Consider the following 26,551-nt stretch of genomic DNA (forward strand, 5'->3'; position numbering starts at 1 on the left):
ATGGATCCTCCTGTTGTAGACTGGAGAAAAACAAGTATGACTAACAGACGGGGATGAAGAAAAAAACAGGAGTGCTGGCACGACAGAGCATAGTACCAGTAGCGGAGGGCTGCAGGGAGGTCTTATGACTAGATTAAGGCATGGTTTTAAGGAGCAGGGTTCTGGCATTAGGCTCAGAGGTAGGGAGGAGATTAGAAACCGGTGAAATCTGAAGTGCAATGTCAAGGGCATGCCCGAAATACCAAATTAAATGGGGAAAGAGATATACAAAGGCACAATATAAAAAGGAACAGAGACTGTGGAGTGTGTGAGATCAAACAAATTTAGGGACTAAGGGACAGTAAGTGACAGGACAAAAGCCCACAGAGAGAAACTGGAACCATTGCTTACGGCTCATGGATGCTGGGCAGAAGAGGAGAGAGACAGAATTTGCTAGCCAGACAGATTGCTTCGTAGCTTAAGGTTCGCTTCTCATATCTGGTACAAACTGCATGTCAGAAGCTGAAAACCTGGCTAGGAATACTGAATCTTTCATTATTATGTGGTTATTAAATGGAGGGTCATTACACTGAATAACAGCAACATGTGTTATTTATAGTACTTAAAAACAGCTGAAGTGTGGTAAAAAGTGTTTTTTAAAAATAAAGCAAGATGATGAACGTGACAAGCGCTGGAGAGAGAAGCTGTACCACTTCAAGCTTAAGGAAGCAGTGAAGATAGGGAAGAGGCGATTTCCAAGCAGAGGCCAAAGCTGGAAAGTTTAATGGAAGTATAGGCAAGATGCAAATGTGAGAAAAGTGAGAAAAGCCCACCAACCCGAGGGAAGTTATTGATGGAGGTAGTGGAGACACTAGTACAGAGTAGAGTTGCTGCACACTAGTACTGAGTAGAGGTGCTGCGGCAAAGGTCAATAAGCCTAGACAGATAACAGTTGGCTGTGTGTGAGAGGACCAAGGCAGTGGAGACATGTATTGGGGACAACATGTACAGACTGGGGGGGAAGGGGAATTACAGTGGGTGCAGCTGGCTCTATATGGAGTTTACAGCAATAACATACAGCTGCAGGAAAAGGAAAATACTGCAAGAAGGTTTGCTGCTGGTGTCTCCTGTAATCTTCAGGTCACAAAATGAAATCGCAGACAAAAATAAACAAGAGCAACCCAGAATGTTCAGGTGAACCTGGGTACAATTTATAATGAAGCACACATTCATGTGAAACATTCATGTGACTTAATCAACCAAAATATTTGAATGTGGACAGTTAACCTGCAAAAAACATCTTGGTTAGATACACTACAACCAGTACCCAACTGTATAAGGACAATTTTTTTTATTGCTGTGAACCATTATCATGGCATAAAATATCTCTTTTGTGATAAACCCTAGCAAACACAATGGTGGAAGAAGTGCTACCCAAGTGACAAAAGGACACCATATAGAAAAAAAAAAAAAAAGAAGACGAACAATCAAACATTTGCTGGTCTTTCTCCAGTTTAAGGTGTATCTCTCAAAGACAGCCTCTTTAAAAATCTCAACACAAATCAATACAGTAACATTTCTTCATTTAAATCATGAAATGTAAGGTCTGTTTTGTAAATTGTTGACAACATTTCAACCCCAAAGGAGGATACCAGGGTCTCACAGTGACCTGAGGAAAGTAGCTTTTAGAATCTGGTATGAAATAGGATAAAGGACCACATCTTGGCTCTGTACATAAATATCCAATACTGGGTCATCGAATCCGATCCTTCAATCTCTCCGATAGGGAGTCACTGCAAGGAAGCGTTCCTCTTCGTGGGAAGCTTTTAAGTCATTTAAAGCCACATTTTGAAACGAAAGGTAATTTGAGTACCAAATAGAAACTGATAAATAGGAGTGGGTGTTTTTCATGGTGTACAGACCTACAGAGACAGGGTAGAAGGGAAGTGAACCAGCAAAATGGTTCAATGGGTTAGGATTCATCACATGCGTGACCTGCAGGTTAGCAATTAAAATCCTGGCAAGGAAGTCACCAACTTCCATCCTTCCCAGGATAAGTGGAATTTCATTTAATTTAGCATAAGCTACATATTATTTATAGCTGTTAAATAAGAAAGCAGTGCTATATACAGTGCTGTATGAAAACAAATTACCGGTATTATCGATTTCGAAAAAGTCAAGAACGGCAACTAATAGGGAGAAAATCGTGGCATGACTCACATTCAAAGAAATACTGTGGATCAGGGCAAAGACCTTGGACGGGCACACGGCAATACAATCGAGAGAAGGGCATGATTTGAAAAATCCCTTTAAAAGATTTGCAGATTCACCCAGAGCCAGCTTGGTTGGGGTGGAGGGGGACGCACAGTGGGGGTTTCAGGTAGAGGAAGAAGCACATGGGCTGGGCAGAGGTGCTGGTGAGAGGGTGAGCAAGTAGCAGCAGGAGGAGCGTGCAAAGCACTGGTAAAAGGGAAACTTAGGGGGGAAATGCACAGATTTGAAGAAGGGAGATAGATGGAGGATTGCAGAGGACTGATGTGGGATTTGTGGGGTGGTTACAGCAATGGTGTAGTGATCTGAGATATCAAAGGGTTGTACAGAGGATACTGAGTTTAAGGAGTGGTCAAGTGCAGAATGAAGTTCAGGCACCATACAGAAAGTTAGCAGTTACTAAAGAAAAGGTGAGCACATACTGGGCACAAGCATCTTGGCCAGACAGGAGCATACACAAGTGAAGCAGTTATCTAAGTGACAGCTTGGCACAAAAGGTCCGTGGATCAGAATTTGGACACAGATTTTTTTTTGGGGGGGGGGGGGGTGCAAGGAGGTGTTGTAGAGGTGAAAGCAGAAGTCAAAAAAAGTTTCCTAGTTCCCTGAGTGAGTAGCTTATCCAGGCCCGCACGTTTTCTTTGCATTGTGGGACATGTAGTCTTGATTTTTTAGTAGGATAACTGTACTATAAATCCCAGAATACAAACTGACACCTGGTATCAATAACTTTCAAAGAGGGCAGGAGAAAGGAATCCAAGATGGCAATGGGTGAAGCACTAAGAGCATGCACTGATCAGAGACTGGTAATGTGATCAGGAGGGTGCTGGCTAAAAAGGAAGGAGAGGCAGAATAGGAGCTTAGAACAGGACAGTGAGCCAACACAGAACAGAGTTTGACGAATCGAGTGACCCACTTGAGTCAAAGTTGTAAACAGCCCAAAGCACTGGAGGGAAACCTTCCATTTTACTTCCACTCAAGTGCACGTTACCACAGAATTAGATAACTTGGGGAGGATTGGGGGGAGGGGGAGGAAGTCAATCGCCTGCTGCCTCTGTAGCTATGGGAAAAGAAACCATGTAATTTGTGAACTGACACCTGCTCTATGGTGGCCACTTGACTTCGACGTGCAGGGCGGCAACTCACACCCATCCATCTCTCAGGGGTGGATTTCCTCAATATGTTTACAATGTGACATGTGTATTTTAGTATCTGGCCAGCTTTCAGTGATTAACAAGAGCTGTTCCAGCCAAGGGTGCATTTAATATCTTGCAGTTAGTGAACTGAAGAGACAAGTTCAATGAGCCAATAAGAGGCTGTACGTTTTGGCCCACAGATATATTATATCTTCCCACTCATTGATTAACTTTGAGCACCAGGACGCCCAAAACTCTGTGGTGCTTAAATAATTACTACTTTTACACACGAAAAGGAACACTGATGAGAATTCTGATTGTAAAATGAAACTTTTGACTTTGTGGCATTACTAGGACCACGAAGGCAAGAGATGACATCTACTTGCCTGGGGGGGAGAGGAGAGAGACAGACAGACAGAGAGCACTGGTGCCCCCCCTTGAGGGCCCTGTCCTCATGCAAGATAGCTAACTTGCCATCTCTTATCCATTGAGAAACGGATAAATTCAGGTAACCTGGGGATTATGGTGGGTAGCCCACACCCAACAGAAGCATTGCCAGTATAATATCGGGTGGGTCACGGAGGGCCTCCGTTCCTCTGTGGGGTTCTGGAATTCTCTCCCCCTCACTTATGCCTGGGTAGCCATCTCAAAAATTGTGTTCTTACCAAGATGCTTTTATTCTATACAAAACGCTTTTGAAAACATTCTACCCCGGGAAGTCTTTTGTCCCTTACACTCCAGTGGGTTGGAATTCCTATAGCCCAACACCCAGGACATATTGTTTGGGATCAAGGACATGTTTTCATATTTATGTTGTCCTTGGGACAAGCAGGCCCAACCTTTTGCAGCACAAACTCTTTGACTGACAGATCATAGTACATTATAGATCAGGTAAGGGCACTATGTGTTTCCATATGTTACTGCTGTTTGAGCGTGTATTTATAGTTCATTAATGCAAAGCCTTTATTATTAGGGTGTGTGCTCTAAGTAAATAATGTAGGCTCAGACTGCACTACAGACCGTGGTTCTAGTATAAAAATGTGTTCACACGTTTGCAAAGTTTAACAATATGTGTGTATATATAAAGATCTCAGAAGGGTCTATGTTTAGATGCAAGTATTTAGAGAAGCTTGAAATCAAGAATGATGATTTGTTGCTTTCAAAATAAAGTGTTCTAAAAAAATGAAACTGTTTTGCTAAACTACTGTAAAATTGTAGGTATTATTTCTTTGAAGCAACATTTCGTAAAATGAGTGGATTCATGTTAGTATTTGCAATAAACATTCATAATGGAAGAATCAGTGTAACCATTTCAACAAGATTGTGAGAAGCATAAAAAACAAGCACTGGCAAAGCCAATAGGTCGACATTGGTGGTCAGCCATTTGTTAATGTATGTCTCGTTTCTACGTGGTTTTTGTAAAACTTTATTGTTGTGAGAGTTAATGAGCCCAAACAATCACAACAAACATTGGTATAAAGCAAATATATTTTTGGCCGTAAAAAAAATAAAAAATAAAATAAAAAAAGCACACATTGGTCCTGGTACTTAACAAAATTATTGTGTGTGCTTATATGCTTTTTGTGAAAAAACAGAATGCTTTCACTCACTGTGAAGCCCGTAGATAGAATTTTAATAAAAACCAAAGTCATGGTTAATGCCAGGCCTTTTAAATAGGTGCATATTTCTTAATGTAAAAATCACAAAAAGTGCACCCATCGTAAAGGTCCTTAGATTAGTGCAGAGTTATGCCTTTAATGAATTCCAAGAATTTCTGGAAGTTTGCAAGGTAATTGTACTCCTAGAAAATATTTAACAACTGTATTTGAGCCTGAGCAAATACAGATATGTAGATGTGCTCACACGAAAACCTATTGAGTGTTTACATGTTCGTGTTCCCCTTCAACCACTTTTTCCCCCCGAACCCTGCAAGAAATTTTACTTCTGCCCTTGTCAGGAGTAAATTTCCAACTTTTGTCAGTAGAAGAAAGGATTAGAGCAGAGCTGCAAGTTACATTTGCAGGGACTCCAAAAGGGCATTCTAGCCCTGAAACTATTGCTTTCCAATACCTGTAGCCCCATTATGTAGATTTGCGGAGAGGTGGCAAAATAAGAGAATTGCTAGTATTCATGTGTTACTATTGTATGAGCCCTTGCATAATCAGAAAGGCTATTATCAGAGCCGTTATCTAATGAAATTGCTGCCATAATTTGTCACAGCACTTCGTGGCACCATTGGGCCAAGTGGATTTTTTTTTTCCCCTCAGGACAAGAACATTTATAAAGCAACTTGTCCCATGGACAAGTAGATAGCTTATTAAATTCCACATCCCACCACTCCCTTCTTGCCACACTGATCTAGGCTGGTGGACGGAGCAGGTTAGTGAGGGATTCCCTATTTCGTCCACTGGAGGTAGGGGGCGTATCAGTTCCCAAACTGGAACAATATTATATGGCTTCTCAGCTTCAGTATGCGGCTCCAGGAGAGTGGAATTTAATAAAATATTTACCAGTCCATGGAACTGGTTGCTTCTTAAATCTTCTTGTCCGATTAAAAAAATAAATAAAAATAATCTACTTGGCCCTTTGGTGCCAGGTAGTGCGGGGACAAATAATGGCAGCATTCTCATTATGTAAGAGCTCTGACTGATTATGCCTGGGCTACGACTACAGGAGGGGCTTGAATACTTGGAATTTCAATCCCTAATATACCACTTTCCTTATTTGGCCACCTTTCAGCACATCTACATACAGGGGCTGGAGGAAGCAGTAAGCAATAGTTCCAGGGCTGGAATGCCTTGGAATTTGCAAACCTAACTTGCATGTTTTAAGGATTTTCACCAGCTCTTCTTTAATCTTTTCCCATAATGAGAAAGGCTGGAAATGTACTCCTGACAAAGGCAGAAGTAAAAGTTCTTCCAGGGCTGGGAAAAAAGTGGTTGAGGGAAAGTGAACTTGTAAACGCTAAACAGATTTTCATAAGAGCAAATAAGCACATGTATATTTGCTCATGCTTATATACAATTCACAAATATTTTCTAGGAGTATGATTTCCTGGTCTACTTCTGTAAGTTATTGCGAATTCATGAAAGCTACTAATTCAAGGACATATAACATGGGTGCTCTTTTGTGACTTTCTTTAATAATTGGGTCGCTAATTAGGTCTGGCGTTAACTAAGGCATTCTGCTTTTATTAAACTTCTATTTCTCTCTCGATCTATGGGCTGGCCATACTGTGAGTTACATTCTGCTCTTCCACAAGGAGAATTTTGGCACACAACGTAGTTTTGTTCAGTGCCCGAAACTACTGTGGCAATTAGTGGTGTAATGAAACTGGGGCCCCCCCTCCCTCCAGACTCACTCAGGACAGGTGCTGTGGGGTCCCGCGAAGGGGGGGGGGGGGGGGGGGGCTGAGGTGCCTTTGTTATGCCACTGGCGGCAATGTGTGTTTTTTGAGACCAAAAACGTTTTTTTGTTTTTGCCAGTGTTTGTTGCAATGGTGAGAGTCTGGCAGCTCCCACAACAATAAAGTGTTACAAAAGCCATGTCAAAACAAGATACGCAACGACAAAACCAAAAGACTCACAAAAAGGGTCAGGATTGGTTGGCTTTGTCACTGCTTGTTTATTTTCATGCTTCCCATAATCTTGTTGAAAATGGTTACACTGATTTTCCACTGAGAATATTTTTGGGAAATACTAGCATGCATCAACACATTTTACTAAATGACGCTTCAAAGAAATAGCACCTAAAATTTCATAGTAGAGAAACCTTTTTCCTACATTTTATTTCGAAAACAAAGAATCATCACTCTCGCTTACAAGCTTCTGCAAACATTTGCATCTAATTAGAGCATTCTGGGAGCATTATACTTAACCTCATATTGCTAAACTTTTCAAACGTGTGTACACTATTTTTTTACTGGAACTACTGTCATTAGTGCAGTGTGACCTTAAAACATTTATTTACAGCGCTCACCCTAAAAATGAAGGCTTTTCATTCATAAACCATAAATACAAGTTTGAACAGCATTAAACTATGGACACACATATTACCTCAACTGCAGACTGTTCCCTTCTCTGTAAGTTGGCAGCAAAAGGGTTTGTGATGCAGGGGGTTGGGCCTACTTGTCCCAAGGACAAAATAAACATGAAAACTTGTTGCTCTTGACCCCAAACAATACACCCCGGTGACTCAGGAGTTAGAAATTCCAGATCCCTGGGCTCACTGATGCGCAACAGAGGGCAACTTGGAGAAATCCCTTGTGATTGATATGGCAAGGGTTGCCTTGCTCCTGTAACTTCTTGTGTCGAAGGGAAGGAGTGGCGATCCTGCTCCAGACACAATGACACGTGTCAATATGGGAACGTGCTGTTCAGGTGGTCCTAGGGAAAGCCCCGCTTTATCTTCTGGAACTTGCTGGCTCTCAGAGTATTGGCTGACTTAGTGGATATGGAAGGGGTGGGGGGTGTTATGAAGTGTTAAGGGACCTCTAAACCCCAATGAATAATTTATTACATTCAAGACTGCACCAGACACTTTTCGTGTGGGTCCAGAGCAATTCCTTCATTATGCCAGTATTACCACAAATTGTGCTGGAATTATAGCACACATTTCCGACAGACCCGGTCTCGTCACAGACTTTTACGGTCCTCTTAAGAGATTTGCTTTTTTGGGGGGCAGGGGGAGAAAATTGCCATTGTCTAGTCTCCCTAGTATGCATAGTTATGACTGCGATCAATGGTCCACCCTCTTCGTGGGCAGGGGAGGATTGTAAAGTTGATCTCCAATATCAGCTAGATGATGCTTGGTGGTCAGAGCTGTGCTCCCTGGTGAAGACAGTGTCTACTAACGCTAGGTTTAAACTTCTCCATTTCTAGTTTTTACACCGCACCTACATTACGCCCGCAATGCTTCACAGAATGGACCCCGTGAGGCCTTTGGCCTGCCCCAGGTGCTCTGCTCCTATGGCTACTTTTTCGGCATCTAGCATGGGAATGTCTGAGGTCGATGCATTCTGGTTACAGGTGACAGAAAGGGTGAGCAGGGTGATGTGCAATTGTGGTCATGTAATCCACGGTGTGCCTGCTGGGGGATGTTCCCCGGATAAAGGACCATAGGGTGACCTATACATTTCTACACTTGATGGGCCAAGTGCGGAGAAGTGGGTTTCGATGTGCTGAATGGGCATTGGCAGAGGAGAGGCGAGACAAAGCTGAATTTGAATAAACTGCACCCTGTAGGTTAATCAGAACTAACCTGGACAGTTATGAAAAGCAGACATTCCACTCCAGGTAAAATAAAAAGAGGACGGTTGAAAATATCACATTAATTCAGAAAAAAAATGTTGGAAACGTTATCACAGTAATGCACTAACCAGCAGTGTTCACTGGGTAAATTTGGAACCATGTCACCCAAACAAGTCCTCAATAAGTCAGTCACAGCCATCACAGGAAGCAGAGTGTCTTACAGTGTCTTTACATTAAACCTCCATTTTAACTCTCCAATGTTCAGTTCATTGCTTAGCGCCCATTTTGGATTATCTCGATGTAAATTGGACAGACAAGTGGAGATACCGTTACTGAATAAAGGAATGAATCTGAAAATACAGAACAACGAGGGGCGTGCGTACCAGTGCTGGTTGTAGAATGAAAAAAACTGGATATTATACAGGCGAAGCGAAATTACACTTATTTGGAACTATAAGTGATATTGCTACAATTACGTTCACATTACTATGAGTGCACAAAGAGGACCCTACAACCCCCACAAAACGTTCTCTTAAGACCCAGCAAACTACAATTACAATGGTTAGAACTGAAACATTTCTTAAAGTTTAAGGATATAAGAAACTTATTTTATTACACTCTCTGAACCTAGAGAGATTAAAATCTCACAAACATGTTCCTATAAGGCAGAAAAGGACACTGGTGCAACTAACGTTTATTTAGATGCACTATCAGATCTTGGCATTCACTACACGCCTAAGGTAGGCATCACAAACACTAAACACATTTTTCCAGAGGAAACAATGCAAGAACAAACCAGCTTACGAGTATGTGGCACAACGTAACCTTTCTTTAACATGCAAATTTGGAGCCCAATGCAACGATCCAAATACAGACCAACGTTATGCATGCAAGTCATCCGGGAAAGACTATGGGTTAACGGCAATGATGAAATGAATAATATAATGGCAACCGTCCAGAAGACATAATTATGGGAGATACACTAAGGTAACAAAATCAAATGGCACTTTTATGGAAAAAAAGTGGTCACAAAAATTAACAGGGAGAAAAGTAAAGACACACAGGAATACGGTGGGAAAGACTAAGGCCAAAGCACAGAGGATAAAGATGTGGCAACAATGATCAATTGGTGTATATAAACAAGTATTCAGTTATAAAGCAAAAATGATTACAGTGTGGCACACTGCCAAAGTTTTTAGAAGTTTGAAAGCAAGGACATTTTATCTTCTTCCAGCAAGACACTATTTTTTATGTTAAGGATCATATTTGGAGTTAAAGTCAAAGAGAAATGTAAAAAGTTATGTGCAGAATAACAAGAGGAGGAACGGGACTAGACTGTAGTAGGTTAAGTTCTCTTTCCACAATACCTTAAGAATAAGTAGGGAACAAGGTTACCAAACACTTGGGAACACCCAGTTATCCAAGACTTTCAGTGATCGAATCTGCAAACAGAAGAGATTCATGCATTGCATTACAATGAGGAAGGATGCAGAACGAACAAAAAACTCAAGTCAAGGAATACTCATAGAAGCATCAAGGATGGCAAACAAAAACAATTAGAGAAAGCCAAGACAAAAGAGCCAATAGATTCCCCTGAATGGTTCCCTCTGGTAGTTGGGAGATGATTCAATAGCAACATTTGTTTACGGGTCAACCTTAGAGACCATAACAGTCAAATTCCATTTACAATGGATAAATTAAATAGTGGCCTTCGAGATGTTTATCACAATTGATTTATCATTGGCCTACTTCAAGAGGGCGTGCATCCAAAGCAGGAAGTCACTGCTTCCATTAAGCCGTTCAGATGTTACCAGTAAAAAAGGATGCCTTTTGGATAAGTATCCACAGAGACTATTTTATAGAGACTCATCCTAGAGTTATTCTAAATTAAAGATATATGGCAAAAAAGATGGCAGCATTTTTTACTTTGAAGATAACGTCTTAGTAATGAAGATGACAATGGGAGAGCATGAAAGAAGATGAGAGGCTTATTACAATTTTAGAAGGGAAGTGTTTGACTAATGAATTTTCTGAAATGTAAGTCCAGAAAAAAGTGTTGTATTTTGGACATGAAGTTATAAGTGAGGAAATAAGATCTAAAGAGATACCACTGTAAGCTGTAGAGGAAGTTATACAATGGAATAAATGAGTCTAGGTCATTTTGGTTTTTTTGGATTAGTGGAATTCCACACTAAACATGTAAAAAAGTTAAAGACAAGATTATGATAAATGCTGAATGTTAAATCTAAATGTGAATGGGGGGGGTTAATCTGAGACAGGGTTCCCGGATCTAAACAAATCTATGGGATCTGCCTAGCTGTAACATCCCAATGTGACTATGCAGGAAAGGAAGAATCATACATAGAATTTGCTTATGGAGCCTACACTGAGCAAAGAGAAATACTTTTACTGGGTGGGAAACACTTCCACGTGTTTAAGTAAAATAATTATTTTGTTAAGGTGTGACTGAGCCATTCCTGAAATTACAAAAATGAAGGTTAAACAAGAGCTACAACTAGGATAGAGATTTTCAAGGCTACACATAGCGTGCAGCTTACGCTCTACAGGCCAAAAATATATTGCTTGTTTGTTTGTGCAGGCAATGTACTTCACCAGAGGAAAGTGAAATCAATATGATTATTGTATGATGTGTGGGGAAATGCCCTTGAAAGTTTCATTACCAAGAGGTAAAGGATTTCTCGTGAAGAAAATGAAACACTTGTGGAAGTGGAGCAGAAAATACATGGATTGTGGATGGCCAGACAAGTCATTTTTCAATAAGGAGGAAACATTTTGGAAAAGGTGTTATTCATTATGAAGAGGGGAACAGATTTGAGGAGGAGAACAGATTCCCGCAGGGAGGCTGAAACAAAGAGTAAAAGAGTTAAATCACGAAAGCCACATGGGAATTGAGAACAAAGAGGTTGTCGAATGTACAAGTGGTTAGGAGTTGATAATGTGAAGCAAAGGCTGGTGCAGGAGAGCATTAGGAGTGAAAGGTCAGACAAACCCTAGAAAAAACAGTACAGTCATTATAGCATCCCACAAAGCATCCTAATGAGCGATAGGAGGAAGTAGTCTTTGATACTGCTGGGCCACTACTTAGGTATGTTTGTTGGTATTGATAGACATTTTTACTAAATGGTCCAAAGGCAAAGTGGTGGGAAAAGCAGACAAAGATGCCAAAAGCTTTTTTGAATTAGATCTTCATTAGAGAGGGTGCTCCCTCCGGTGTTAATTAGTAATACCAGCATGCAGTTGGATTCAGATAACAAGAGTGTTTTTCTTAATAACTACTGTATTGTCCATACATTGATTTCACTGTACCAACTAAGTGAAACATTGATTAGTTGAGAAGCCCAATAGGGTTATCAAAGATTCCATACAACTTTCAGTGAAAAGCAAACCTGATTGAGAAAAGAAGTTACTGAGTTACGTACAATAAACAGCTTAAATATACAATTCCTTTGAAGTGATGAGGTGCAGAACCCCTGCAACAGAAGTCCCTGGTTTGTTAAGGGAGTCAAAGAATATTAGCTGGAGCCCTGAACTAATCAAAGAAAATATTACGAAAAGTCAAAAAGGTCTACAAAAAATATATTGATAAAAGATCCTAAATAATGCAGTGTTTCCAGGGAATTGGAGCATTAAAAAAAAAAAATATATATATATATATATATATATATATATATATATATATATACACACACACATACATACACGCAAATGCATTCAGATAGTGTAGGGAGAGGCTACATCTAGTGAACTATAAGAGGTTTAGTTCAATTTTGTAAGGTTTAGATGATGAATGGATGATGGAAAGGCCCAGGTGAGAAAGGTGAAGTTGAGAAATAAGTGCATTTGGATGGGTTTGAGTTCTATATTTTGAATGATGAAGATCATGGGACGAGAAATTAAATAAGCAATGATCAGGATAATGGTGATGTTGATTCTGGTCTGCTGGATAAAGAAAATAGGAGTGCTGAATATTCTGTTATTGCTGAAGCAGCTTTGGAATATAAGCCTGAAATATGCAAAACAGAAAAAGAAAAAAAAACGCGTACTTGGATAAACACTTAAAACTCAAGTGTAATAGGGGGACATTACATGAGTTTCCATTTCATATATAACCAAAGGTTTTATATGTGCAAGGTCCCTTACTGTAAAAATGTTCAGATCTAAAATTAAAACGTATTTATTATCCTTATATCCATTTTTATTGTTTAATTCTTTGTGGTATAAACTAGGATTCTTTTACTGGTTTGTTCTAGGATGATAATATAACTAGAGTGTACTTATTTTACATTGTGTATGTGTTGCCATTGTGGAGATTACAACTGAAGTGGCAATACTAGAATGTATGTGGGAAAGGTGAGATCTGGGGGGGGGGGGGGGGGAAGAGACATTAACAAGTACTGAGTTGGTGCTTTAAGAAAGTCTCCTGGGTTGTACACTAAACATGAATTTGCAACTATCTTTTGGCAAACTTATCACTTTAAACACCGTTGAAGTTCACCCAAACTTTCGATGTTGTCTGTTTCTGAAATATTCAGATGATGTATCCAAGTAATTCCTGAGCTGTGGCGAGTGTCAATGGTAAAATCTAGATGCTCATGAAATACACCAATCGGGCTAGCTGCGCAACCCTATCCCCAACAAGGGCTCATTATGGCCTCGCCGATGGCATTGCAAGTGGCCTCACTACTTATGTAACATATTATATTAATAGTGACATTGCTCATATGGTTGTACACACAAAGTTGAGCATACAAGGCCAGATCTCTAGCAGAAAGGTGCTTCAAAAACTGCTGTACAAGAAAAAAAAAAAAAAAAAAAAAATCCTTGCTAAATTCTGCACCTCCAACATGCTCATTTGTTTGATTATGTCTGCTTTTGTTTTGAGACCAACTGCACAATTACTCAAGGGGTGGCTCCTTGCCGAAGGCAGAATCGTAGAGATCTTGAATAGAAACGTTTGGTACAACATGCCACATAGTAGGTCCACAAGGCCAGTTATACAAACATCAAACCTCATAATAAACATATAATGTATCTGAGTTCATGTCAGAAGCTTTAAAAGGAATGTTGAGTCTTAATGGATGGAGTAATCCGAGAAAGTCACATTAATTAATACAAGACGGGACACAAAAAAAGGCAACTAATCTTAAAGGATATACGTTTCTACTATTTGGCCATAGGACTCTCAAGAGTATCGAACGCAATTCCATATTCTTTGCATGCCTCAGCTTTGCAACGAAAGACGTTGCTTCCTGAGCACGTACCATTTCCTCTTCACCACTTGCTCAGTCTCACTCTCCAAACTAAACAAGGAGGGAGATGTGACTTTTCAAAACATAGTAAATGAAACTGCACTATAGGAGTATAAGTCTTCTGATAATTACCATTTATACAGTGCTTTCAGAACTGGCTTTAGGGCCGTATGACCACCTCCAGGCACTCTCCTCGACGGGCTCAGTTTTGTCAAATATATGACGGAGTTAAAAGCACCTGCAAGATAATTCCTTGCCTTCAGCAATCTTCAGGCCACAATAAAAATGTTGAGATAACTGGTGATTAATGGGCCTGCTGGAGTAAAATCTGAATTTTATCCATAGAAGCTTTAACTCATCATAAAGTATCTCAGAGGTTTTATATGCCTACTGCAAATAACATACCATGCAGATCACAAAAGTGCATCTAATGTATATAGATGAGTGGATTACTGCTTTTGTCAGAGAGATGTTACTTGCAGTTTAAATGTTACAATCCTAACAGCTGCCCACAAACTGCAAGGTATAGTTTAGAGCGTTATGATTTTTTTCCTCCATACATTATCCTAATATTGGTAAAAAAGGGTTAATTTGGGTATAAATTAACTATTATTAGTAAAGTCAACCCAACCACAGATTAGGTTTTAAATTCTGAGTTTGTGTTGCTCCAGACCAAGCAGTCAAACTATACTGCCAACCAGTATGGATGAGATGATGACAGCAATATGTAGTCCTCTGTCTTATGGAGCATTTCCTATGCACTGTCTTGCAGCTGTAGGATATATTGCCTCCACATAATGTGTGTGTGATGTATAGGGCTATGAAACCCTACACTGGTATAAGTAGCGCTATAAAACAAAAGAAATGTATGTGAGAGAGGTGCTAAGAGAAGTTGAGTGGCATCATTGAAGGGTGCTAGAGTGAGAAGTAGTGTAGAAGGTGGTCAATGGGAGCACCAAGAAATATTGTGGCATCGGGCGCAACCAGTGCTAAAGCCGGCCCTGTACAAAATACATGTAGAATTGCTGCGAGGTTAAAGTGTTTCGTAATGTAGAACTGAAGGCAACAAAGACATTTCTTGGCAATCATTCAGGAAAGTGATTTTTACAGCACATTAAATGTGCACTGGGTATAGAGTCAGGGTACAAAGTGTGCAAGAATTTCTCTTTCAGTGTGTTCAATGAGTATTGATTCTTTCAGCCAATAGGTCTGGAATATGATGTAACAAAAGGCAAAATGTATCCACATTTTACTACAGATTGACTCGCATACCATCCCTTGATGGTTGCGGTTACTTGTTTAACTCATTCTGTCACAGCAAACTCAAAGAAGTATGCTGGGTCACACTTTCGAAATCATTCCAGGGTCTGGAAATCTTCTAGAGGTTGGAATTTTAGGACCATCTGCTGTGAGGCAAGCTATTATTTCTATAAGCAATTGGACTGTTCAAATTATATTGCATTTTAACTATTTTTGCAAAGACTACATCTTCTGGTCATTGTACTGCTACAGTCACCGCTCAATCTCCATATGCTCCTGTCTTTTATCTGCTTTCTTGAGGATTATTCTGCAGTCTTCTACCGACTAGTACCATTCTACCTTCTCAGTCACCAGGGTGCTTTCCCTCTGTCACATGTGGGGAAAACAGAGGTCATTACAAGTTTCATAGCTCCGCCTAAAGGATATTACTAGAAACTAGTGAAAAGTATTTTTTTTATTGGACCAAGGGGCTCTCAGGTGTACCAAAACATGTGACTAAGGGCCCGTTACAGCACTGTTGGAACGGAATAAGATGTGCAACGGCTACAGAATAAAACACACGGTAGTTGATTTAACAAGTAAATAATGGGAAAATGCCATGTTTAGTGTTACACAATCATCCACTCTTACTGGCAAATTGTTTCCAAATTTGTGCAGCAAAAGAGTCATCATAAGCAGGCATAAAAACATTTGAAGGACACCGTAGCACATCAAACAACCTCATACTTCTGCATTCATGTGCTGTGAAACTTCGGCCAGCAGGAATCCCAAGGGAAAAAAAAAAAACATGCTCTTGACGTTACAAACTGATTTTGTTTAAGGTGTGCATCTAGGGATACGTAGCTACTTGACTAGGACGTCGCAGTCAGGGCAGCCCGCTGGTCAATGCAAAATTACTTCAGCCATTTCTTAAAATACTTGGGCTATTTTTAACTTTAACAAAAACAATTTTAGTACAACAAACAACAACTAAGCCTCCTGGACTTGCAAGTTTCTATGTATTACTACTCCAACTAACACTCACACACAGAAACAAGCAAGACTTTAAAAGCACCACTCTCCCCATGCATGGCACCAAAACACTGCATACATAGGCCCACTCGACAAACCCACACTAACAACCAAACACAACTGAAAAGGACGCCTCAATGTCTTATCGGAGATATGCAACTTGAATACAATAAATGTATCCTTGGTGGGTAGTCTGCAAAAGTGGCATGATTCCAGCACTGCAGAGCTTACGCTGAATATCCTAGGTGTGCAAACTGTGGTGACCATTTCTATACGTACAATTTAAGGCGGATTGTTGCTGAACTGAAGCGGGTGGAATGCATTTCAATTTTTTCCGAAAAACGTCACTTCATCTTGTACTATGAAGCCATAAGGTGTAAAATTAGCATACATATGTTTAACTGGAAAACTACACGACATTAACAAACCAATTAAAAGACTATGGTTCTCGCGGAACCAACCGACGCAAAAGCTAGTCCTTAACACAAGAATATTCATTTAGAGACAGTCAAACGCTCTACATAAGGCTTTTATAGTAAGACAGATGCTGGAAACTACAACTAGTGTTGTTCTCGTGAAGTTATGAGTCTGTACGTTGTTACCCTGTTTATCCTTCAACGCCTGTGCGATCAATAATTGGTGCTGGGAAAAAAAAGCTACATCGATACTCGACTGAAGCAGGTGCTCTGAGCCACGCTTCCAGTCTGTCAAAGTCCGGGTGTGCAAGAAACCCCGTTCTCAAAAGCCCATTTAACGTTAAAAGTACTTCACTGGCAAATCTGGTTATTAAAGGGATTCTGCTAAAAATGAAGGGTTGCGTAGGGATTCTTCAAACCTCCCTAAAGAAAGCCTTAACTTTTCAATGCTGCAGGTGGTGCGACTGGGAGGTATATGTTCGGGCAGCTTCATTCCATAAACAGACCACGAGATGACTTTGCAATTCCCAGTTTTGATACTGGAGCTCCAAATCATTTCACAGGATGACCGCAACTTTTAATTTCCCTTGACAGGCAAAATCCATCTCAACTACCAGAATTTCAGTCAAAGATAATAATAATATCTCATGCAGGTCTGTCTGTACGTTCGACTCCCTAGACCCCACAACTAGGACTCCCTTGCTAACGCACAATATATCTTCCAGAAAAACTCAGTGTTAACAATTTTCGCATGACTTGTGTGGGTTGCGGATTCTAATCGAGGGCTTAACCTACAAGTCATCACACGAGGGGGAAGAACTGGGCCACAGTCTCTTGGTTACTTCAGATGTAGAAGATAATCTGAAGTGAGCAGAATAGCCCACCCATCGAGGCCACCGTCAAAAACATAATACGCGGCATACTTGAAACATTAAGAAAAGAAGGCGCGTGCGCTTTCCCGTGGGTGGGGTTTCTTCCAAATGCAGAAGAACTTGAAAAGAGACCCTCCAACCACCCCTCATCTGCACCCAGGCCCTCGCTGTACCGTCTGCTCGGGGTCGATCTCGATCTTGAAGGTCTGCTGCTGCAGGGTCTTCAGGGTGATCTGCATGAGGCCGTCTCCCCGTGGCTCCATCGCCGTTACTCCTGTTTCCGGAAGCTCCGGCACACGCTCTGTACACTGCGGGACTGGGCTGCGCGCGCTAAGGGTCGCTATCTCATGACCGCGCGCCACCCGCCGCCATCGTGACTCGATAGGGTATCCTGAAAACTGGACTAGCTTGAGAAGGCGGGGGCAGGGACAGGCAGGATGCGCATGCTCATTCACATCCTCGCCTCCGCTCGAAGCAGAAGGTGTTTCCCATAGACATAGAAGAGAGACGTACAAGAGTTCCCTTTGCTTTGAATATCCTTCTAAACCGCTAGAAACGCACTTATCAGTGTACGCATGCGCTCGCGGAAAATTTTGCTCGTCATCCTACAGGAAACGTCAGTGTCAACGTTTATAGGCACGTAGAAAATATTGCCTGAACCTAGCGTGGCCTTTTAGAATGCCCCGTTGACGTGCTCTGTCAAACATCAATGAAATCCGGTGGTCAACGGTAATAGTGTACCGCGGACATCTTACAATATGTTTATACTTGACAGGTCTACAGGGCCTGTTTATTGAATGAGCAAAGGGCGTGGGTCTGTGGGTGTTGCCACCGTTCTTCGAAAAAATCCCAACATTTGTTTACGTTTGGCTATTTCCAAAGGGCAAAGAGTTATTATATGAAAAATAATTTGTGGAACATTTTCAGTATTCTGCCAAATATTCCTGTTTGATTTAATAACCATTTAGATAGCTGCCAATACTTTTAAAGTGACTTCTTCGTATGGTTGCTGTTTTTGGTTTATTTTTGAGAAGGGGAAAAAATACCGGATTTAGCTGATTTTCGCAAGGTCTGGCTTAGAGACAGTTTAATTATATTGCCAGATTAGGTTCCTGTAGTAAAAATAAATTATTAAAAGCACGCCTGTACAGGTTTGGTTCAACACTCCTCAATCTATTGCTCTGTTCAAGTCATTGAAAGTTTGCTTTCATTCACCACGGTAAGGTGCAGTGTCATTGTCAATTTATTGATCACTTAATTGAAACCATTACAAATACAAGTAATAAAACTCATGCAAAGCAATATCATTTAAAAACAAATTAGACTTAAAACAGTAAATAAAATAAAAGGACTGAACGTTCTATGCGCTGGTGTCTATTCGGCTACCTGGGCTAGCAACCTCATAAGTGCTGTCACATATTTTGCACATCTTGCCAGTGCCCAGGGAGTGGAGTGTGAAAGGCAAAGGTTAGATACTTCCATACAGGACCGTACTCCCTGGGCCAACGCCAGTGGTATAATTAATTGTCTTCTTTCAGCTGCTAGGCCAGGACAGCAGCACAGCAGGTGTAGCCAGGTTTCTCGGGGATAAGAGCAGAGCCTACAGGCGCTTTTTTGCCTGTGTGTGGGCCAAGAAGGATTGAAGTCCTTAATTGGGAGGGCTAATGTGCGCATGTAAAGAATTTGATGCTGAATGCCTGCATTTATTGCTGCTAGGAGGTATGGTTGAGGGGCTCCAACAAAATAAGAGTCATTTAGCGCAGGCACAGTTGTGGGTGATTTAGTTGACGATAAGTCGGACTCATAGGCGAGTTCCTTTGATCTTTTGTTAATTAGTATTTTACAAGCAGCATAAGTCAGTGAGTCTGTTAGCTGGATGGAATCACCCGTTTTGAAAGTCTTCTGCTCCTTACTTAATTGCGTGTGCCAGGGATTGCCAGGGGTCTCGAATATCATTCTCAAGTGTGGTTTTAGTGTAAGCAAGTTGGCCTTCCTGAGACTGATGTAATATTTCAAGATTCCCGCTTGGCAGTCAATCTGTTGTGACTTTAGACCCATTTCCAGTCTGAGTCTAGTGAGGCGTGTGTACTAAGGTTGTTGTAGAATTTTTAAATATGCCTTGCAGTGGGCCTGTTCTATAGTGGTTTCCAAGGACCCCGGAAATGCCAGGTAACCATATTGCAGAGCAGGTAGTAATGTTGCCTTTGTTACTCTCAGTATTGGGGGAGCCGAGGCACTTCTACGTTGATTGTTCAATTTGGCAAGCTTGTATGCGATGGCAGCAGCTTTTTGTCTGATTGCGTTTTTCTGTACCCCTACCGTGTTGTTTTCTGTGAACCACACCCCAATGTAGTTGTAATCCCTGGCTGTGCGGATGCTCTGACTTCCCAGTTGCCAGGTTGTGAATTTTTTATGCTTGTACCTTCCGAATATTAGGACTTTGGATTATTTATAATTGACCTGCAACTGATTGGCATTTAAAGCTCACTGTAGCCCAGTTTTCATGCAGTCCATTATCGCAATGTCATCCGCATACTGAATGATTTGGAGTCTTGTGGGGCCCAACTTCTGTGTAAGACCAAACAGCTATCTTTCAAGTATTTCTCCAGATCTGCAGTGTACAAATTAAACAGTAGCAGGGCCAAAACACACCCCAGCTTAAGGCCTCTGTTCATTTCTTTTTTCCGTGATATTGACCTGGGCCAGGACGGACCCGGACCCAGGTATTGGAGTAGAGTGAAATTATGGCTTTTAGGAGGTGTAAGGGAATGCCCCATAGTGACAACTTTTTCCACAATTTATCGCGGTCGACCCTGTCTTAGGCCGCGCTGTAATCAACAAAACAGCAAAATAGTGGCTAACAACCAAAGTTGACTGCCTGATGCTGTAAGTATGCAAGTGCCACGATGTTATCCACTGTTGAGGCCCCTGCCCTGAAGCCAGATTGGAAAAAAGGCTGCATTAGGCACTCTTCTACCCAGGCTTCCAGCTGATCCAACAGTAGTCGGGCATACATTTTAGCCTCCACATCCAGGAGGGCAATTAGTTGATAGTTAGTTGCTAGAGAGTGGTCCCCCTTTTTATAAATTTGGAACAGTATAGAACCTCTCCACGACTCCGGGACTGTGATCAGGCAGTGCACGTTATTAAATAGGTCAGTCAGATTCTCTGCCCAGTCCGATGGGGCACATTTAAACAGTGTGGCAGGTAAACTATTGGGTCCTGGTGCCCCGTCCATCCTGGTCCTTTTTATGACATTCTCTGGCATGCTCATGGAAAAGGTGGTTGGAATTGTAGGTGAGAGATTGTCGCTTTGGGGGGGTCAGAGGGTACTGAACACTGTCCCCCCTGTTGCTGGCGAAACTTGAAGCCGGGTCAGTGTTTGTGTATAGAGTAGTTACATGCGAGACCCATGCATACTCTGATACCCCGTTCTCTCTTGACTTATGTTCATTTCTTAGCTTGTTTACATAGTCCCAAAAGCAAGCGTGACTCGGGTCTTTAAGAAGCTGGAATAGGGTCCCCCATTCCTTCCTGTCATTTTCCCCCTTTTGCTCCCATATCAGTTTCTTAAGTAAACGTTTGCTGTTTGATGCATGCACCGCTGTGTCCGGTGTGGGCTTTTGCTTATGTCTGCATAGGGCTCTGCAGAGTGCCCACCTTTTTCCGAGCAAGTTGTGGTCCATATGTGTTGTTATGCCTCTTTGAGCCAGGAGGGTAACGTGTGCCAAGAGTTACCCAGCAACAGCTTATGAAGGTCATCCACTAACTCCGTCCACCATTCTAGGGATGCAATTGGTGTCCTAGCTTTTATCCATAGGGTTATTTTGGAAGCATCTTCAGGCCTCCATTTGATCCTTCTAACCAGATGAACTTGCTCCATGCCACTTGAAGCCCCTACCACTACCTGCTGTTTGGCTGCTTGTGCTTGAAGTTCATTTGTACATTTCAGTGGATTGTGGTCACTCTCCGCCCTCTCAGTGATTCCAAAGAGGCTGACGGTCTGCTTGAGCTTTTCCGATAGGTAGATGTAATCAATGGTAGAGCCACCTTTAAATGATGGAGGAAGGAGGCACCCAATCCGATTGTCCCTTTGCTCCTGTCGGGCTGACGATAAACTAAAAGTTGTGAAGAAGTTTTGGAATAGCTAATGGCCTCTATCAAAAGGGGGGTCCTTTGTATTTGCATCAAGCCCGTGTATGTTGAAATCACCCAACATAATTATTTCATGGCCAGGGTGGCTAAAGATGACCATTTCCAAGCTTTTCAAAAGTTTGAGGATTGTTGCTGCTTTGGATTTCATTGGAGCATTATTGTAGCAGTTGATTAATATAAGATCCACGTTTTGCTGGTCAATGTTATCACTTGGGCCATTTTGTGTTGATGGTGAGCTCAGTAGTAACCAGGCGAACCGCATGTTTGATCAAGATGGATAATCCACCAGACGGTCGACCAAAAATGCTGGGATGCGTGGCTGACTGGAAGATTTTGTAATAGCCTGGCACTATAGAAGGGGCACATTCACAGGTTTCTTGCATTCAAATAATGTAATTGGAATTTAAATACGACGTCTCCACGCCGGATCTGCTGATGCTCCTGAGGCCTGCCACATTCCATGACAAAATTGTCAAGAGTTTTCCGTGCTTGTGTAAAGTGGTGGTCTATGGTACCCATGGTGCTAGGGCCGATACCATGGCTCTTCCTGATCCCTCTGCTTGCTTTGCGGGCTTGTTTGTGTAACTGTGTGAACCTCTCTTTTGTGTGCAGACTATGGTTATGATCTGTGGAGCCGTAGTTGTATTGATCGCATGATTCTGTCCCCCCCACCTGAGCCTGTGAGTACTGATTTCCGCTCTTGTAAAGGAGCAGAGTTTAAGAGGATATACGGATACTTATCGAGCGGGGGATGTATAGTTCAATGCCCCAGTCTGCGAACAACTCCCTTGCTTCCCAGACTGCTTTCCTATGTGCCGCCGTTTTCCATGATGTCTTTGTGGTCTAATTTTTTCCATTCAGTGCAGGGGGCACGAAAATGACCCATTCAATGTCTTCCGAGGTGATATGCCTAAGAGAAGGAATTCTAGTAAATAGACACGATAAGTTCCCTCTATTTAGAGTATCTATGAGTCCTTTTGAGGTATAATGTGGAATAAACGTAAGATCCAGAGAATCCTGCTCCACTGGGTCTGATGTTGCTTGACCCACTGGCAGTGCTTCCGAGCTAGCCCAGTGAGTAGGACCTCTGTCGGAGACGTGATGAATTGGGTTTTCCGCCGGGTGGAGAGCAAGCTTTCTGTTGTCCACTGAGGCAATGATTTGAGCTGGCTCTGTGGCCTGAAACGGTGGTGCCCTCCTTGTGGCCATTTGCCGCCCTTGGTAGTTGGTCTGTGTGCTATGTGGTGTGTTGTACTCTCTTGCCCCTTCCGTACGGGCGCAATCTGTTACTGCGCTTGCAGATAATGTTTGCAGGGAGGGCCATGCATTTTGAGTCTTAAGGTCCTTGGAGGAGGGCTGGGCCCCTCGGCCAGTGGGTAAGGCGAATGGGCCGCTATTCCTGCTAGCTAAGGTCGCGCCCAACCCAATGGTTTCTCCTGCGTCAAGGCCCCTGGGGGTCAACGTTGTTTGCGCTACTGTTTGATTTTGTTATTGAGCCTGGGGTGAAGACAGCAGGGAAGCAGGTGAAATGTTCCTATCCCCGCATCGCAGAGCCATCACCAGTTCCGCCTCATGTTCATGTTGCTGTCATGACCTACTCGTAGTCTGTGTCTGTGTCCCACTGGAAGTGTGGCGAGGTTCTTGTTCTTGTAGGTTCTGCCTTGGCCCAAATAGGGGCGACCCTTTCAGGTAGCCACAGTGCTGCTGACGGAGGGAACGCCAAAGGCAGTCTGTGCCCTCCAGAAGGAGTCCCCAAGAGAAAAAAAAACAAAAGGGGAAAAACCTCAAAAAGGAACTCCTGAAACAAAAACAAAGGTAAAAATAAATCAGAACAAAAAGGCAAAAATGACCAGGAAAAATGCTGGAACAGGATCAGGAAATCAGTATCTGATGCAGAAGAACAGGAGAGAAGATCACCACCCAAAAGAAGTGTTGTAGCACAAAGAGAAGAGGAATCACACACCTTATATACCCAAAGAACAGGAAGTGACCGACAGGAAGTAAAAGTCGCCATATTGGATTGGGATCATGTCATAGAGTTCTATAGAAAAAGCGCCATATTAAATAAGGTTCCAAGGCATGCAGGGAAAAAGAAGGCATGCTGGGAAAGAGAAGGGAATCATGGGTAGGAAAGAAAGGCATAAGTTAGGAAGAAAACAAGGACAACAGAAAAGAAGGAAAAAGAAATAGAAGGTAAGTGGGGAAGAAAAGAGAGAGTGGGGAGAGGCAGGAACTAACGGGGGCGCGCCACACCAATGTAGAAGCGATGCCCCTTGCCCAATTTGGGGCCTCAACATAAATAAGAAAGGTTCGGGGTGCGGGGCGTCCCGAACCGAACATTCGGCTCGTGCCGCTGCGCGACAGTAGGTCCCCCCCGAGCCCATGGATTGTGGGGAAACAACCGGAAAAATTGACGAATCAGAAGAGTGGGTGAACAGAAGAGGCATCTCCCCAAGAACATTCACTAGGAGGATAGCCTTTCCAATTAATCAGATACTGAAAATGGTTCCGGAATATACGAGAGTCACATATTTCCTGTACTTCATATTCAGGTTCATCATCCACCAACAAAGGGGGAGGACATGTGTAATGTCGGGAAAAAGGATCAGGTATATAGGGTTTCAACTGAGAAACATGAAAGACTGGATGGAAATTAGGTTTGAGGTAAACGAAGACGGAAAGTTATAGGATTAATTTTCTGAAGACTACAAAAGGGTCCGTAGTACCGAGGCTTAAACTTATTTTGCTAAAGACGTAGGGGCAGAAATTTTGAAAAGAGCCAGACTTTATCTTGGATGTGATATGCTGGAGCCTCACTGCGTTTCTTATCAGCCAGTCTTTTCATGTATCTTTTAGTGACTAATAAATTAGATTGAATCAGTCTTTGAATTCTCTGTAGTCTTTTGGAAAGAGAGGTGATAGCGGGAAGAGTAGAGGAAGTCTTAGGAGTAGTAGGAAAAGAAGTAGGATGGAATCCATATGAACAGAAAAAAGGAGTGACCTTGAAGGCACTATGGACGGTATTATTGTAAGAAAACTCTGCAATGGGAAGATAAGTGCTCCAGTTATTCTGAGTGGAGTTACAGAAACAAAGAAGATATTGCTCAAGTCCCTGGTTGAGACGTTCGGTCTGCCCATTGGTTTGAGGATGAAATCCTGATGATAACGCTACAGTGATGTTCAAGATCTTACAGAACTGTTTCCAGAACTATGATATGTATTGAGGTTCCCTGTCTGACACAATGCTTTGGGGGAGACCATGGAGGCGAAAAATGTGTTGAATAAAGATCTGACTTAATTCTTGTGAGGTGGGTAATTTCTTCAAAGCAGTGAAATGAGCAATCTTAGTAAAGGAATATACCGTTACCATTATAACTCAGTTTCCCGCTGATGGAGGTAATGAACACATAAAGTTGGTTGATATCGTGTGCCAAGGAGCTGGTGGAACTGGTAATGGTTGAAGTAATCCTGCAGGCCTAGTGCGGGGTTCTTTCACTTGAGCACAAATAGGACACGATTTCAAGTATCTTTCGGCGTCTTGTTTCAACGTAGGCCACCAAAAGGATTGAATAAGTAATTCCTGCGTGGCTTTAATACTGCGATGACCAGCTACTGGGGAATCATGACACTTTTTTAGGAGGGAGAAATAAGATGTCCTTGTGATAGTAGTATCGTTTATGTTCGCGTATCTTGGGACGCAGATCCTTTAGTTCTTGTTCTGAAAGGGTTGAGTATTCAGATTGTACTTCATCTAGGAATGACTGAACTACCCCAGTGATCTTGTCTGGTTGAAGTATATACGGTGACGGCTTATGAGCACTATCGGGATAACGCAAGATAGTGCATTGGCCAGAATGTTTTGAGATCCTGGAATATAGGTAACATAGAAATCGTACTGACAAAAGAAAAAGGGCCGGCGAGCCTGACGACTGTTTCAGCACTGAAAATTGCGTAAGCATTGCTGATTACGATGGTCCGTTCTTACTTTAAAAGGCTCTTTAGAGCCCATGAGAAATTGTCTCCACTCTTGGCAGGCAGTCTTTAGAGCCAACAGTTCCCTTTCTAGTACTGAATAATGTTGTTCAGAATCAAGAGAGCACATGGGATAGATAAAAGATTGGATGTTCTAAACCATTATCGTCTTGTTGTTGAAGTGATACTGCCCGATGGCTCTTTCAGAAGCGTCCGTAAGAGCAATAAATTGTTTATTGGTGTCCGGATGTATCACTATGGGTGCTTGGGTGAAGGCCTGTTTTAGGTTTTGAAAAACAGTCTCAGCCGTGTCTGTCCAGATTAACCAGTTTTGCAGACTCTCTTTTTTGAGAGTTTATGTAATTTGACTGGTTTGTTTCACAAAGTCATCAAACAACAACAAAAAGGAGGGGCATGTGCGGGAGGATCGGAGAACAAACTCCTGGTCCTGTGTATACGACTCCCAATAGTTATCAAATCAAAAATATACACAGTTCCAAAAAGGTGTTTCTTTCAAAATGACAGTTCTATATTCAGATTGGTGGAAAATCAATTTGTTTGAAGCAAGTGCCCTCACTCACCTTTCGGTGACATGCTTCATCATAGGGCTATTCTCCTTGTCAGGCCGGCACTGCAATGCCTGACGGGCCCCACAAGGGGGCTCTTTGCCGGAGATCTTTTGTAAATGATGAACAACCGGTCAAAAAAACTAATCTAGGATTGGTATAGAGGTAGTTAAAAATGACTAGAGGTAAAAAATGTAATTTATTAGGATATCGAAACCTCTGACATGATTAAAAACGGCATGAGGGGAGATAATAAAATGATGTCTAAACTCCCCAGCAGGACAAAAAGTAATATCATCACTAGGTCTCTCAATGGACAATTTACTATATGGAGGGTTCTTGTTAATCAGATATTCCCTATTATGGGTCTCTAATTGCTTAAGGATTAGGTACGTGT

At 42.0% G+C, this 26,551-nt stretch overlaps 1 protein-coding gene across 1 annotated transcript in view; it reads right to left on the reverse strand.

Annotated features, from left to right (window-relative positions):
* Window positions 1-18,022, reverse strand: part of RAD23B (RAD23 homolog B, nucleotide excision repair protein) — a 247,329-nt gene extending 229,307 nt beyond the window's left edge. Inside the window, exon 1 of the mRNA XM_069239926.1 lies at window positions 17,635-18,022. Within this exon, the coding sequence (XP_069096027.1) occupies window positions 17,635-17,724 (90 nt within the window). The 5' untranslated portion in view covers window positions 17,725-18,022. The remainder of the gene's footprint in view (window positions 1-17,634) is intronic.
* Window positions 18,023-26,551: the final 8,529 nt, after the last annotated feature.

This window comes from Pleurodeles waltl, chromosome 1_2 (genome assembly GCF_031143425.1).
Source record: "Pleurodeles waltl isolate 20211129_DDA chromosome 1_2, aPleWal1.hap1.20221129, whole genome shotgun sequence".
NCBI lineage: Eukaryota > Metazoa > Chordata > Amphibia > Caudata > Salamandridae > Pleurodeles > Pleurodeles waltl.